At 42.6% G+C, this 14,059-nt stretch overlaps 1 protein-coding gene across 1 annotated transcript in view; it reads left to right on the top strand.

The window, feature by feature from the left end:
* Window positions 1–14,059, top strand: part of ush2a (Usher syndrome 2A (autosomal recessive, mild)) — a 916,330-nt gene that overhangs the window by 784,007 nt on the left and 118,264 nt on the right. Inside the window, exon 61 of the mRNA XM_078230465.1 lies at window positions 6,540–6,894. Coding sequence (XP_078086591.1) covers window positions 6,540–6,894 — 355 coding nt within the window. The remainder of the gene's footprint in view (window positions 1–6,539; window positions 6,895–14,059) is intronic.

A 14,059-nucleotide genomic window follows, 5' to 3' on the forward strand; every position in this document is an offset into this window, starting at 1 on the left:
ATAAACCCCAGCCCTGTAGGTCATTTTATGTCCTTCCTTGCATGTTTTTATCTCTTTCATTTTGCTAATGTTGTTTATATGACTTTTTTCCTAATTGGGATGAATGGTTGATAGACCAGTTTTCATAGAAATCATAGAATCATAGGAATCTTGACATGGGAGATAGAGAAAGATGGAAACAGTAGTTTCCCTTCTACCCCCATGACTCCACAGATACTAGCACCTAAAGGGAATTTTTCCTTATATGAATATACACAATGAGTACAGGCTTTGTATTATAAGAGTCATAGGATCATTATTGTGAGGATCATTCCAACTACCTCATCTTCTCCTCATCTGACATCCATACACGCACTTCCAAATGTTTTTCCTGTTTTGGTGCAGTGGCTGACTCTTGCTTTCTGGCAGGGATCCTGCTGTGAATACATAAGGAATTTTTTTTCCAACCGCATGAGGGTGCAATGGGTGGTGGGCAGTGCAGAAAGATGGGGGGTGGGGACACTGGACAAATTTCATTATGAAGCATTGGACCCCCTTGTTTTTTTTCCTGGAGGTGCACAGGCATCGTGCAGTGCCAGCAACCCACCCAGCAGCAGTAGGGGTGCAATAAAGCTAATTAAGGAGCCACTTAATGACGATTATTGCAGCCGCACCAAAATGGTGCCAATGTCAAGCAGGCTCCTGTCTGTTTCTGCACTCTGGCAAGTGAGAGAAGGCAGCCCCACCGAGGGAGGTCAAGACTACATTACATAGCTGAAGGAGATCAAAATGTTCCTGTTAAGTCTGCTGTCTTCCCGTGTCACAGCCTAGCCATTTAGTGTGAAATTCCTGGAGATGAATGTGTCTGATCATCATGGGTCTAATGAGATTTCAGCCGCTTACTTCATACCAATGGTGGCTCCAGCCCTTCCCCATCTTCCTTTTGCTTGGATTTGAACAGCGCTCTCACTGGTCACCCAGTGACGGCTGTTGGCTTCCTTGCCAACTGCAGCTCCAGCTTCTCAAACCTGCCTGCCATCCCTAATTGGACAGTGAATGCAGAGGCAGCATACCAATTGATCCCCTTCCTGTAAAATTCAGCCAGCATGCTGTCACCTCCAGTAGGCCCGTGACCTAGAAATGATCCCGCCATCGGGTTCCCAAAACTTAGCCCATCACGTCCCCTCTGCAGGAAACTTGAGCTGCATAATGACAAGTTGAAGGCAGCGGAAATAAATCCTACCCTGGCACTCCTGGATCTGCAGAGCAAAATCCAGATCACGGTGTCTTTCTCCTTTCCGATTCAGCTGCGTTTTAAGTTTTGAAAAATTCTGAAATAAAAAGAGTGATGAAGGTCAGCTTTTAATGTGAAAGGAGGGCAGAGAGAGTTGAATGGCCGCAGATAGTCATGCAGAGTATGCAGGGTGAGAGGGCAAGGAAGAAGATGCCAAGGTGTGAAGAAAATCAATGGGATATCCATTGCAGCATCTCCACTTACCATGGCCATGACTCTCCCTTTCTCTGTCAGCTCCAGGACTGACAGGTGACAGGATATGCAGCCGCTCTCTTGTATCTTCTGTTGTATCTTCTCCTGCAAGATAGAAGAGAGGGTGTCAGTGGCAGTCTTCTGAGGCGTTTTGAGAATGTGCCTGTGTAAGTTGTGAGGTATGGAAGAGAGCATTTTAATAGAGAAAGGGTGCAGAGTGTGTGTGAGTAGAAGGAGGCACACTAAGTGCGGTGATTATAGAAACATGAAAGGACTAGGACTGGGGAGAATTGTGAATAATGGCACTGCAGTTCTGCAGATGTGAGGAGAGTGTAAAAGAGTTGAAAGTTTGGATTCATGCCTTCATAACCCTCAGTGAGGTTTTTAAATGTTCTTAATGACATTTCAGCAAGACCTGGGCAGCTGTGCTCCTGGCATTGACCTTCTGAGCGACCTCTTCCCACTGGCACACATGTTTGACTGGAGGACTTTCTGCATCATGAGTGGGTGTAGGATCTCCCTCCTCCGGCTAACCACTTCCACAAGGGTCAATAAGGTCCAGTTTCAGGCCTTTCTTCCTCACTGCTATTCGGGTGCTTCTCTCCTTTGACAGGTGGAAGCTGCCTTTAAATGTAAAATGCTATCCAATTTTCCATGCCACCTCCAAAGCAGGTGCACAGTCAACAATGGAGGTAATGGCTTCACATCTGTCAACGGACAGTAAGACACCAGCCTGAAACTCTCCTGATCCATGTGAATGGACTTGCGCAGAATTTCCCTGCCTTTCTGGTACAGTTGAATTCCAGGCCCGTATTCTCTGACTGATTGGGAAGATTTTATGAATGGGAGTAAAGAGAAGGTGATTGCTGGCTCGAAGGGTGGTAGAAGTTTGGACGAAAAGGCAGGGGGTGGATCTCAGTGGGCATCTCCCTCCCTAATACTTATATTAGGCACTGAATGCCTGGCAGTGAGGTCCCTCGTTGCTTTTGGGGTTTCCCACATGGCCACTGACCCACCTGCTGGTGGCTGAATACCAGTGGCGGGGTGATGCTATTAAGTGGGGGTTAATTGCCAACTTAAGGACTTCAATTGGCATTGGAACAGGAATGGCGTCCAAAAGCCTTCCTGCCCAGACTCAATCGAGGCAGAGGCAGGAAGTGGCAGGGTCCCCACCCAGCACCCTCTCGCCCAATTAAACACTCTTCTCCCCCCTCCACCCCCTCACATTTCAAACTCACCTCAGCAGAGGGCATCAAATTCTGCCTCCTGTGTGTGATAATAGTGAGGATCCACTTGTAAGAATGAATTGTTACCTTCTTAAATAGCCTTAAGAGAATGCACAGATGGGAACAATTTCACAATTCACTGTGGTAAGCAGGTTAATAATTTATTCTTGTGAGAACGGCCTCTGATATTCTCTCCAATTTTTCTTTTTTATTTCTCTTTCATCCTTCCTTTTGTAACCCATTTAGTTTTCCTTTTGTTTTTGTGTTTTGAAAGGCAATAAGACGATCTGTTACAAGATTCGTGACGATCATAAAAAAAAACAAATGTCAAGGTTGACAAAAGGCCATTTGTTCCTTTGAATCCGATCCCCTCACTGTCCTCAGCCTCCCATTAAAGCATTCAATTTCTTTTTGAATGCCCCTAATGTTTCTGCCTCTACCATTCTGCCTTGCAGCTTGCTTCATCGAGTAATCACTGAGTAAAGAGGTTCCTAATATCTGAATTTAAATCGTCTTTCACTAATATAAATTTAGGTCCTCTGTTCCTGCTTTCCTGACTTCTTTTGAAGCAATGTTCTGGTCTTACCTTATCTATACCATTCAATATTTAGTACAATGGGGTTCTGAGTAAATTCTCTAATCTAGCACATGCTCCGTTCTCCGGGTCAACCTTATTGCTCTTTGCATCTTTGAAAAAGCTTCTGCGTGCGTTTTATAACATGGCGAGCAGAAATGAAGAAAGTCTCTAAATCTGCCCACGAAATAGCAAAGTAAGAACTTGCGTTTATTACAGCACCTTTCGTATCACAGCTATTGAATTACTTGATGGAAGTGTGGCTGTTATTATGTAGACAAGAACAGCAGCTCATTTGCGCACAACGGGGTTCTACAAACGCAGACAGGAATTACGAGTGGAATGATGTAACAGGTCATCTCAGTCAAGTAATTCAATTACAGAAACATTAAAACATTCAGGTAGAAAAGGGTGTGCACGTTGCTTCAGAAGTGTGAAGCCACTCTCATTGTTTCAAATTTATGGCATCTGCAGTGTCTGCTTTCCAGTTGTATTGTTTAATTTAAGACCCGTTCACTTCTCGGTATGCAAGTCTTGACTGAATCTGTCCCCTATTTCACTGGCTTCTTTCTCCCTCCTCCTCCATTTAATTTCATTGATAAATACTTATTTTCTTCTTTTGAACAGGTATTTGCTAAGATCTTTCTGTTTCATGTCTATCCCCACAATTATTGATAAGTCCATGACATTCAATGTTCTTCTAACCAGTGCTCTGACCACATCATGAAATCCATTCTTTCCACTATGGGCCAACACATGTATACACATGATCTTGCTCTTCCACAGCATTGATTTACTTTATTTCATTGCTATGCTAGTCTTCAGTTTCCTATCATTCTTTGTTTTGACTGATGGTTTAGCAAAGAAAGTGTTTTCTTCCATTGAGGTAACAAGAACTAGAAACACAAATAGTGCTTGGATGTGAGTCTGCCTCTAAATCCCACATCTTTCAGGTGGCACAGTGGTTAACACTACTGCCTCACAGCACCAGGGATTCGGCTTCGATTCCTGGCTTGGGTCACTGTCTGTGCGGATTCTACTCTTATGTGAGAAATAAAAGAATGACCAGGGTGAGATTAGGGCCGGTCAAGGACAGTAGTGGGAATTTGTGCATGGAGTCAGAAGAGATAGGAGAGGCGATGAATGAATACTTTTCTTCAGTGTTCACCAAGGAGAGGGGCCATGTTTTTGAGGATGAGAGTGTGATACAGGCTGATGGGCTGGAGGAGGTAGGTGTTCTGAGGGAAGATGTATTAGCAATTTTGAAAATCCTGAGGGTCGATAAGTCCCCTGGGCCAGATGAGATATAGCCTAGGATTCTTTCGGAGGCAAGGGATGAGATTGCAGAGCCTTTGGCATTGATCTTTGGGTCCTCACTGTCCACGGGAATAGTGCCAGAGGACTGGAAAGTGGCGAATGTTGTTCCTCTGTTCAAGAAAGGAAATAGGAATGACCTTGGTAATTATAGGCCAGTTAGTCTTACTTCGGTGGTCGGTAAGTTAATGGAAAAGGTCCTGAGGGATAGGATTTATGACCATTTGGAAAGATGTAGCTTAATCCGGGATAGTCAACATGGATTCGTGAAGGGTAAGTCTTGCCTCACAAATTTGATTGAATTTTTTAAGGAGGTAACTAAGTGTGTAGATGAAGGTAGAGCAGTTGATGTCATATACATGGATTTTAGTAAGGCATTTGATAAGGTCCTCCATGGTCGGCTCATGAAGAAAGTAAGGAGGTGTGGGACAGAGGGAAATTTGGCCGATTGGGTAAGTAATTGGCTATCTCATAGAAGACAGAGGGTGGTGGTGGATGGAAAATTTTCAGACTGGAGACCAGTTACCAGCGGTGTACCACAGGGATCAGTGCTGGGTCCTCTGCTTTTTGTAATTTTTATTAATGACTTGGAGGAGGGGGCTGAAGGGTGGATCAGTAAATTTGCTGATGACACCAAGATTGGTGGAGTAGTGGATGAGGTGGAGGGCTGTTGTAGGCTGCAAAGAGACATTGATAGGATGCAGAGCTGGGCTGAAAAATGGCAGATGGAGTTTAACCCTGATAAGTGCGAGGTGATTCATTTTGGTAGGACAAATTTGAATGCGGATTACAGGGTCAACAGGAGAGTTCTGAGGAATGTGGAGGAACAGAGAGATCTTGGGGTTCATATCCACAGATCTCTGAAAGTTGCCACTCAGGTGGATGGACCCGTGAAGAAGGCCTATAGTGTGTTAGTGTATGTGACCTCAGACTTTTGCATCCTTTTCCTGACGGAGGAAAGTGGGAGAGAGAATGTCCGGGGTGCGTGGGGTCCTTAATTATGCTGGCTGCTTTTCTGAGGCAGCGGGAAGCGTAGACTGAGTCAATGGATGGGAGGCTGGTTTGTGTGATGGTTTGGGCTACATTCACAACGTTTTGTATTTTCTTGCGGTCTTGGGCAGAGCAGGAGCCATACCAAGCTGTGATACAACCAGAAAGAATGCTTTCGATGGTGCATCTGTAAAGGTTGGTGAGAGTTGTAGCTGACATGCCAAATTTCTTTAGTCTTCTGAGAAAGTAGAGGCATTGGTGAGCTTTCTTAACTATAGTTGCGGCATGGGGGGACCAGAACAGGTCGTTGGTGATCTGGACACCTAAAAACATGAAGCTCTGTGCAGCTATGCAGAAAGCTGCAGAATGGTCCTGAATGCCTCACACTTTTGCTCCCTGCGCTGCCATAATTTTATCAGAATTGTGACATAGACCCATTTATGAGCTTGAACCGAATCTCTATTGCATTTCTGATGAAGTTGCAGCACTTTCTGTTACATTTCCTATGAGGTTAAGGCAGCTCAGAATAGAAATTCTGAGGAAATTGAAGTCTTTCTCTCCAGCAAGGTAAGTAATCATTGTTCTATTTTCAAAGTTTCATCTTGCGTTGGAAGGGGCAACAAATAATGATTGGAGGGAGGCAAATGCAGTTCTGCCTTTTTCCCATGAGCAAATTGCATTTAACATTTATCCTACAAAACAAAGAGAAACAATTAAGGTCTGTGTGGTCCAGGTTGCTCTATTAGCTTATCTGGGAACATGCATATTTACCAAATCTTCTCCTAAGGAATAGCAGGCTTCGTCAAATGAAGTCAATCGTGTTATTTGTAAAGGCTAAATGCTTAATACCATCAATCATCACAAGCACATTTCATCTTAAAATAAATAAAGTTGGATATAGCTAACCTATTTTCTATCAGGATTACTTAGATGAAATGAATAAATGTTTTCACTTTTGCCTGATTTGTAGGCGGCCTGTTGGGACTCAGGAAGAACTGCTGATTTTCATTTGGTCTGAAGGTGCATTGGAGTTTATTGATGCTTCGGATATGCTTCAACCTTACACTGGGTATGAGTATCGTGTCAGAGCTCATAACTCTAGGGGATCAGTAGACAGTCTGTGGGCTTTTGTACAAACCCTTGAAGCAGCTCCTCAAGGCATGGCTGCTCCCTCTCTTCAAGCCACAAGTGCATTCTCTGTCTTACTGCAATGGACCCGACCCAGTTTTCCCAATGGAGCTATTTCTCAATATTATGTTGTCTACCAAGAGAGAAGAAATGATCCAACAATTAACACAGCTACAATTACTGCAGTGACCACGCCGGTAAGTCAAAAGGAAAACACCTCGCTTGCTTAACTTTTCAATGAATGTATTTTATTTTCATTTATATTTTTATTTAATGAATCATTCTTCATAAGCCCATAGGAAATCTAATGAATTGCATTTGATCAGTACTTTTTCCTTAGTTTTTGACAAGAAAGCCTTCAGGCTGATTATGAGGTTGCCACTGCTTAAATCTCCCTTTTTACATTTATGCCATCGTAGCTTTCACATTTTACCACGTGACGCTGATAAAAACCAAGACTGCATCTTCCAAAGCAAGATGAAAACCCGCCAAAGCTAATTTCTTGAGAAATCATTATTAGATAATTAAATTCGCAATCATTCTATCATTCTCTGTTCAGATGCTTGAACCATCTCAAAGGATGTAAGCCCTAATTCCAACCAACCCTCAGTCATACCATGAAGAAATCTGCAAATGCAGGTGGTTAAAATAGGGGCAGAGATCACACTGCTTTCCCATCAGCCACGATTTTAGCAGCAATACTTTGGAAAGCGTGTGAAGGCCCTGCCTCAGGAGATCCGATTAAGTTTCCCACCAGGAGGATTGGCTTAGAACAAGGTTGCTGGTTTCACAAGTACATCAGATGATGGTATGGAAAAATGTTCATTGCTCGGAACATAGGACTTCTCGACAGTAGATTAATTTAAGACTCGGCAAAAACTGATAACCTAAATGAAGGAAATAAACCTGAGTCCATTACATCAATTGAACCAATCAATGATTCAGAAGTTGCAACAGATAAAAATAGGCAAGAGCAAATAAATAAAATCAATTTTTTTAAAAATCTGGAATTAAGAATCTACTGATGACCACGAAACCATTGTCGATTGTCGGAAAAACCCATTTGGTTCACTAATGTCTCTTTATGCTGCTCTTCATACTCTAGTCCTTACTCCTGCGGCTGATCATCCTGAGGTGCAACCTGATTTCTGTGTCAGAAAAACATAGCGGGCAATCTTACCAAAACAATTCTAAGTGCCGAGCGAGCTTGAAAACGGGAGAAAATCATTTCCATTTTCCAGTGAGCTTTCAGATGCAATCTTATGCCACTTCGTGCAAAAATTGAGGCAAAGTGCAATTCACGCCAGTAGGAGGATAGATGGAGTCTATTCTTACTGGAGAGTCAGCTGGTCACAGCTAGAGCATGCCATTGCACATGCACAGAGCTCTGTGTTCTGTGTGCAAGTGTACACAGAATATGAGAGATCTGTTAGTTCCCCACCACCCTGGATATCGCCCCAATACCCATCCTCTTCCCCAGACCATCGCTGCCTCTGCCGATACCCCACCTCCCCATAGATCCCGCTGCCCTTCAGGCCCTGCCCCCCTTATGCCCCACCCCATGGCACTGCCCAGTGCCTGGTGGGCAGTGCCATGTTGGAGTACCAGGGTGCCAGGCTGGCAGTGCCAGCCTGGCACTGCCTAATGTGCACTGCCGGCCCCTGCCCCTGACTACCTGGGGGGGCCTTAATGGTCTCCTGTCCCACTGGCATGGCCATCATGATAGGTCCCCATTACTGCAGACCATACGTGACCCTCGCTGGTGAGGACCTTTCTGGGCACGAGGCTGATCACGCTAGCAATCCAGGGCTAGTAAAATCACAAGAGGCGCGAAACCAGGCCCAATCCCGATTTTTCACCTCTTTCTTGATCTTACCGGCTCGCCACGCTGATCGACCAGCATGACGAGCTTCTAAGATCATCCCCATACAGTTACACCCATCCTTCCGCCAGAGTCTTTATTTAAGAGATCATTAGGCTGCTGAATCAGAGGTTCTAAAGTTTGGATGGGCCCTGATATACACTGCAGGACTGCCTCTGGTGGGGATCTCTAACCATGCTAGTGTGTGACATTGTCCGCAAATTGGTAGAAGAAAGGTTACACGTGAAACATTAATTTATTCTCTTTTATTTACTAATCCTGCCTGATCTGCTAATGTTATCCGCATTTTTTGTTTTTGTTTCAGATTTTCAGCATCTGTAGTTTTTTTAATGAACACAAAAACAGAGCAAGCTATTGCAAAATTCACAAGCACGTTGCAAAATCTGGAAATCATTTCCCCCACACAATAATCATAGAAATCATAGAAACCCTACAGTGCAGAAGGAGGCCATTTGGCCCATCGAGTCTGCACCGACCACAATCCCACCCAGGCCCTATTCCCCTATCCCCACATATTTACCCACTAATCCCTCTAACCTACGCATCCCAGGACTCTAAGGGGCAATTTTTAACCTGGCCAAGCAACCTAACCCGCACATCTTTGGACTGTGGGAGGAAACCGGAGCACCCGGAGGAAACCCACGCAGACACGAGGAGAATGTGCAAACTCCACACAGACAGTGACCCGAGCCGGGAATCGAACCCGGGACCCTGGAGCTGTGAAGCAGCAGTGCTAACCACTGTGCTACCGTGCCGCCCATAATGTGAAGGTGGAACTCATATCCAGAGAAAGTGGTTGACTCAAAGTCCACCGACAAATTTGAAAGAAACGGTATCAACTGAGGGCTATGGCGACATTAATACTAATCCTGCTTTTCATTTCTGCTAATTAATACGGAACTTAGGGGTGAAATTTAACTTTAACAGGGTATGACTGAGCACTTTACTGCTGCCCACTATTGAGTCTGTCTAATTTTTCTTTATGCTAACTCAAACAGAAAGGAAAATCAGTTGGGTGCAATGCGGTTGACGTGTCCCTCTCTGCACATCTTGCACCACTGCCAAAGTTGAATTCAACTTCCTTACTATTCTTTAAAGTAAGCATCAAAAGGCAGGGGCCGAAAAAGCCTGTCTTCGCATAGGGGATGAAGTGGGTATAATGGGCCAAGTTGCCTTTTCTTGCTCCAGACCTCTGTTCTATGTAATCAACCCGATAGTGACTTGATGTTCCAGCTCAGCAAGCTCATGAATGGGGAAATTCCACCCACAGCACATGCAGAAAGATTCTGCACAAAGTGTCGTCCCAGCTGCCCAACCTAAAGTCTCAAATCATAAAAACGAGAATGAAGGATGAATGAGTAACTACGTGGATAGCTCCCTTTACAACATTTTTTAATTACTTGGCAAATCGGATGGACACAGTTTTCCTTTCAAATTGACAGTGTATCCTCATAGGCAGCAAGCCAGACTATCTACTCTGCTAGAGTCTGCAGAGTACAATGTGACAATTGTATGGGCAGGAGGTATATGAACATTATGAGCAGATGACCACATCTTGAAAGTTCAAAGCTAATCAAACTTAATGGAGACTTCAGAGCTAAAAGTCAGCTGCTATTATGGACAGGTGACTACCCTAACTGTTCTATCATAACCTGCAAAATATAATGGGAATATCATTAGGATGGGGGTTAGTAGCCGCTATTGGCAGGTGACAGCTTTATTGAAGTTCAGAGACCATTAACCCCAGTGGACTAATCATTTGGACAAGAGGTTAATTACTTCTATGGGCAAATAACCACTCTGTTTTTTTCGTGACTGCACAGCACAAGTTCAAATCTGCAAAATAATACTTAGTCTACAGCATAACAAATAATTACCATTGATCAATAGCACAACCCATAATGTTCTAGTCAGTAAAGATTGGGCAAACTGCGAATGATGTGAATAAAAGCATCCATGACTTACAGTCATTTTCACAAGCAGTCAATGTCAGAAATGCATTCTAGAGTTTGAAAGGTTTTGAATTATCCAGTTGTTCATTTTACATTTGCACTGATATGCGGTATCAATATAATTTGGTTGCAACAGGCCATTTATGTTATGTTTTTAATCTTGTAATATTTGCTATTTATAAAAAAAATTATTTAGTTATCAGCAAAAGTATAAACTCAGTTACAATGTTAATTAAGCATTGGTCTTTTAACATTGGGACAGATATAGTATGCTGTAAAGATTAAACGGAAAGCAAAAGAAATCTAATGCGCTGGCAGCTTTTTTGTAACTAGAAGATAATTATGGCAACACTATTTTTCCTGAAGCAGAGGCTGATATAATGGCCAGATAACCATGCATGCTAGAGGCAGTCTCTGTATTTTTTTTTAGGATGGTATTGATCACCAGTGAGCTGAGGTTTCAGCTCCATGCCAGATTGTTTGATTAATGGATTGGTTGCTAAAAGAGGACTGAATGGGGATAGAAAATGCAGGCGGTCTGTACTGCCACTGTATATCCGTCAAGAAGTACACACCTCATTATAAAATGGTTATCAAGTATACATGAAAAATTAATTGGACTCAGTTTGATTCTGAAAAGAATCAGCTTTCAGCACCACAGTCCCCAGAACTTTCCAGATGTGCTTTGCGGCCCCCAGAGAAGGAACGATGGGAGATGTATTAATACATCGTATTGATTGGATCAGGACCTCTGACAGTCATTTGTAGAGATACCATCTGTCTGCTGTTCACATTCCTTCACCAGAACAGGACGTGACAGATTATTAATCTCAACTCTTGAAGTATAGACAGTCCCCTTTCTGCTAAACTGCATTCCGATTCTGTAGGAGATGAAGCAGACCTGAAGGGTGCAGAAATTAAGGTTATTACACAAATTGAGCCATATGGTACAAATACTGAAGTGAGAAAATTGCCAGGCAATAAAAATTGTGCTGCCTTCCTAATGGTGTAAATTACAGTTAACCATAGCTCTAATGATGTCCTTCTGCTGCATTTAACTACTGTTACATGAAGGACATTGTTTAAAAAATAAAAAAAACATGAATGCCAACAGCATGTGTAACAATCTGTTAGATTTACATTAGGAAAATTGTCAACAGTAGGTAAATAATTGTGTTAGCCAAGAAACCAGAAGTTACAAAAAAAAATGAACAATTCATAAATCTTTGCAGCATTGTTGTACTTAACCTTTTGAGGGCTGAGCATGCCTTGTGAATTAAGCATACAAATCTTAATGATTATATGAAATATTTACACAAAGGTGCCTTAAATTATAATTCTTCAAATTGCAAAGCATAAAGAGCAAAGTAATATACCCCACGGATGAGAAATGAACTGTGAAAATATTATTTCAATTTTCAATGTCATCATAATTATCTACAAGAACTTCTTCCTTGCTGTTCCTTGGTCCCATGAACCAGTCTGCCATTATATCAGACAGTATTATATTTTATCTATTTCTCCAAAAGTTTTCTTTTAATTTTTCAGCTACCTCATTAGTCCCTCAACATCGTAACGCATCTAATTAAAATCTAAGAAGGTAAATTCTTTAAATATGTAAAATACAACACACACGCACTTTTAAAAAACTGCATAGTGAAAGGATCTCTGAGTTTTGCACAGAGGACAATATTAAACCACTTCCCACTCAAACCAATTTCACACTTATTAAAACATGAACATGCGGAGAAAAATATTTTTCAAAAATCATAGCAATTCCTCTTTAAGCAGTCTGATGTATGATAGCTGACGGATATCTTCATTGAACCTTCCACCATCATGCTTTCAAGTTGCCCAACTTAAGCATTAATTTTATAGGAATCCTCTTAAAGGATCTTTTAATATTTTCTGTTACATTAAGTGTAAAAATAGAATTTGTCACCCAGAATACAGTGGAAAATATGTAATTCTTGAGCTGTACATCAACGTCAATTGTAATGCAAATCACATTTCTGTTCAAAGCGCAAAAAAACAATCAGTTCACTCTGTGCAGGTGGTACATTGCACACTTTTGCAACGCTGAATCAAAAGGGCATATTTATAATGCTGGTCCAGTATGAATCTGATACGCTATTGCCTTATTATTCCTTAGTAGTACTGAATCATAAACATGGACCATCATTAACATAAGAAGCATGATATACGATCAGCCACCTATTTTGGGATACAAATGAACCAATGAGTTGAGAAGTTCAGCTGACCAGCTGATACTGAGGAAAAAATATCCATTGTCAATGGGTGGGATTTTCCAGCCTTGCTTGCCCCAAAACCAGAAAATCCCACCTGAGGTCAATGGACCTTCACATGGTTCTCCCCCTACCCCCGTCCGCTACAATTCCCATGGCAGGCAGAGAAGGAAAATTCCCCCCATGTCTGTGATAGTACCCTGTATATTAAATAAGAATAGATTTGAAAGCACCCTTCAATCTGGATCCCAGGACTTAGAAACATAGAAACCCTACAGTGCAGAAGGAGGCCATTCGGCCCATCGAGTCTGCACCGACCACAATCCCACCCAGGCCCTACCCCCACATATTTACCCGCTAATCCCGCTAACCTACGAATCTCAGGGGCAATTTTTAACCTGGCCAATCAACCTAACCCGCACATCTTTGGACTGTGGGAGGAAACCGGAGCACCCGGAGGAAACCCACGCAGACACGAGGAGAATGTGCAAACTCCACACAGACAGTGACCTGAGCCGGGAATCGAACCCAGGATCCTGGAGCTGTGAAGCAGCAGTGCTAACCACTGTGCTACCGTGCCGCCTTCATGTCATATTTAAAGTATCAGAAGATCAAGGTCTCCGTAACAAGGTTCCATAGTGTGGTGCTGGCTGTAATTTGAATCAAGAACTTTCACTCATACTGCAAAATCCCTGCCTCTATCACATTCTTATGCTAAGGCAGAAGACAAAGAAGAAAAGTATGTGACTGTGGATCTGGGAATTATCAATCTAGTCTGTGCCACTGGGCCAGTTAGAATTAAGTCATTCGGGACAATCCAATGCACTTGATCAATGATCCCTCGAAACGTTCCTTGTTATGCGTGTGCTCTTTTTCCAAGGTGTGGTACATTTTTAAGATCTTCACACAGCTGTGGTTTCTTAAAGGGGACATCCTGTGAGCAATCTCCACTTTACCTTCATTATTGCTGCATTGTGCACAGCTTAGAGGAAACATTGTTGATAAGGTTAACAGTTAGCATTTGGCACCTGTGTGGTAAATGTCATGAAGCATGCTGCGCACACACATACATTTGTCCTTTGTGGTGAATTTGAAATTGCAGGTACAAGAAAGTGAGTTTAAACAAATGTAAGACATTAGGTATTACAGGGATATTATAGCAACTGGTTGTGTGAGAGTGAACCTGCAAATAAAGTGCTCATGGATATGTTTCACATTTATTTCAATGGCAGGGCTCACTATAAATTGATGTACCAAATATGGTACTTTCTTTGGAATCACT

The sequence above is a fragment of the Mustelus asterias genome, chromosome 15 (genome assembly GCF_964213995.1).
Source record: "Mustelus asterias chromosome 15, sMusAst1.hap1.1, whole genome shotgun sequence".
NCBI lineage: Eukaryota > Metazoa > Chordata > Chondrichthyes > Carcharhiniformes > Triakidae > Mustelus > Mustelus asterias.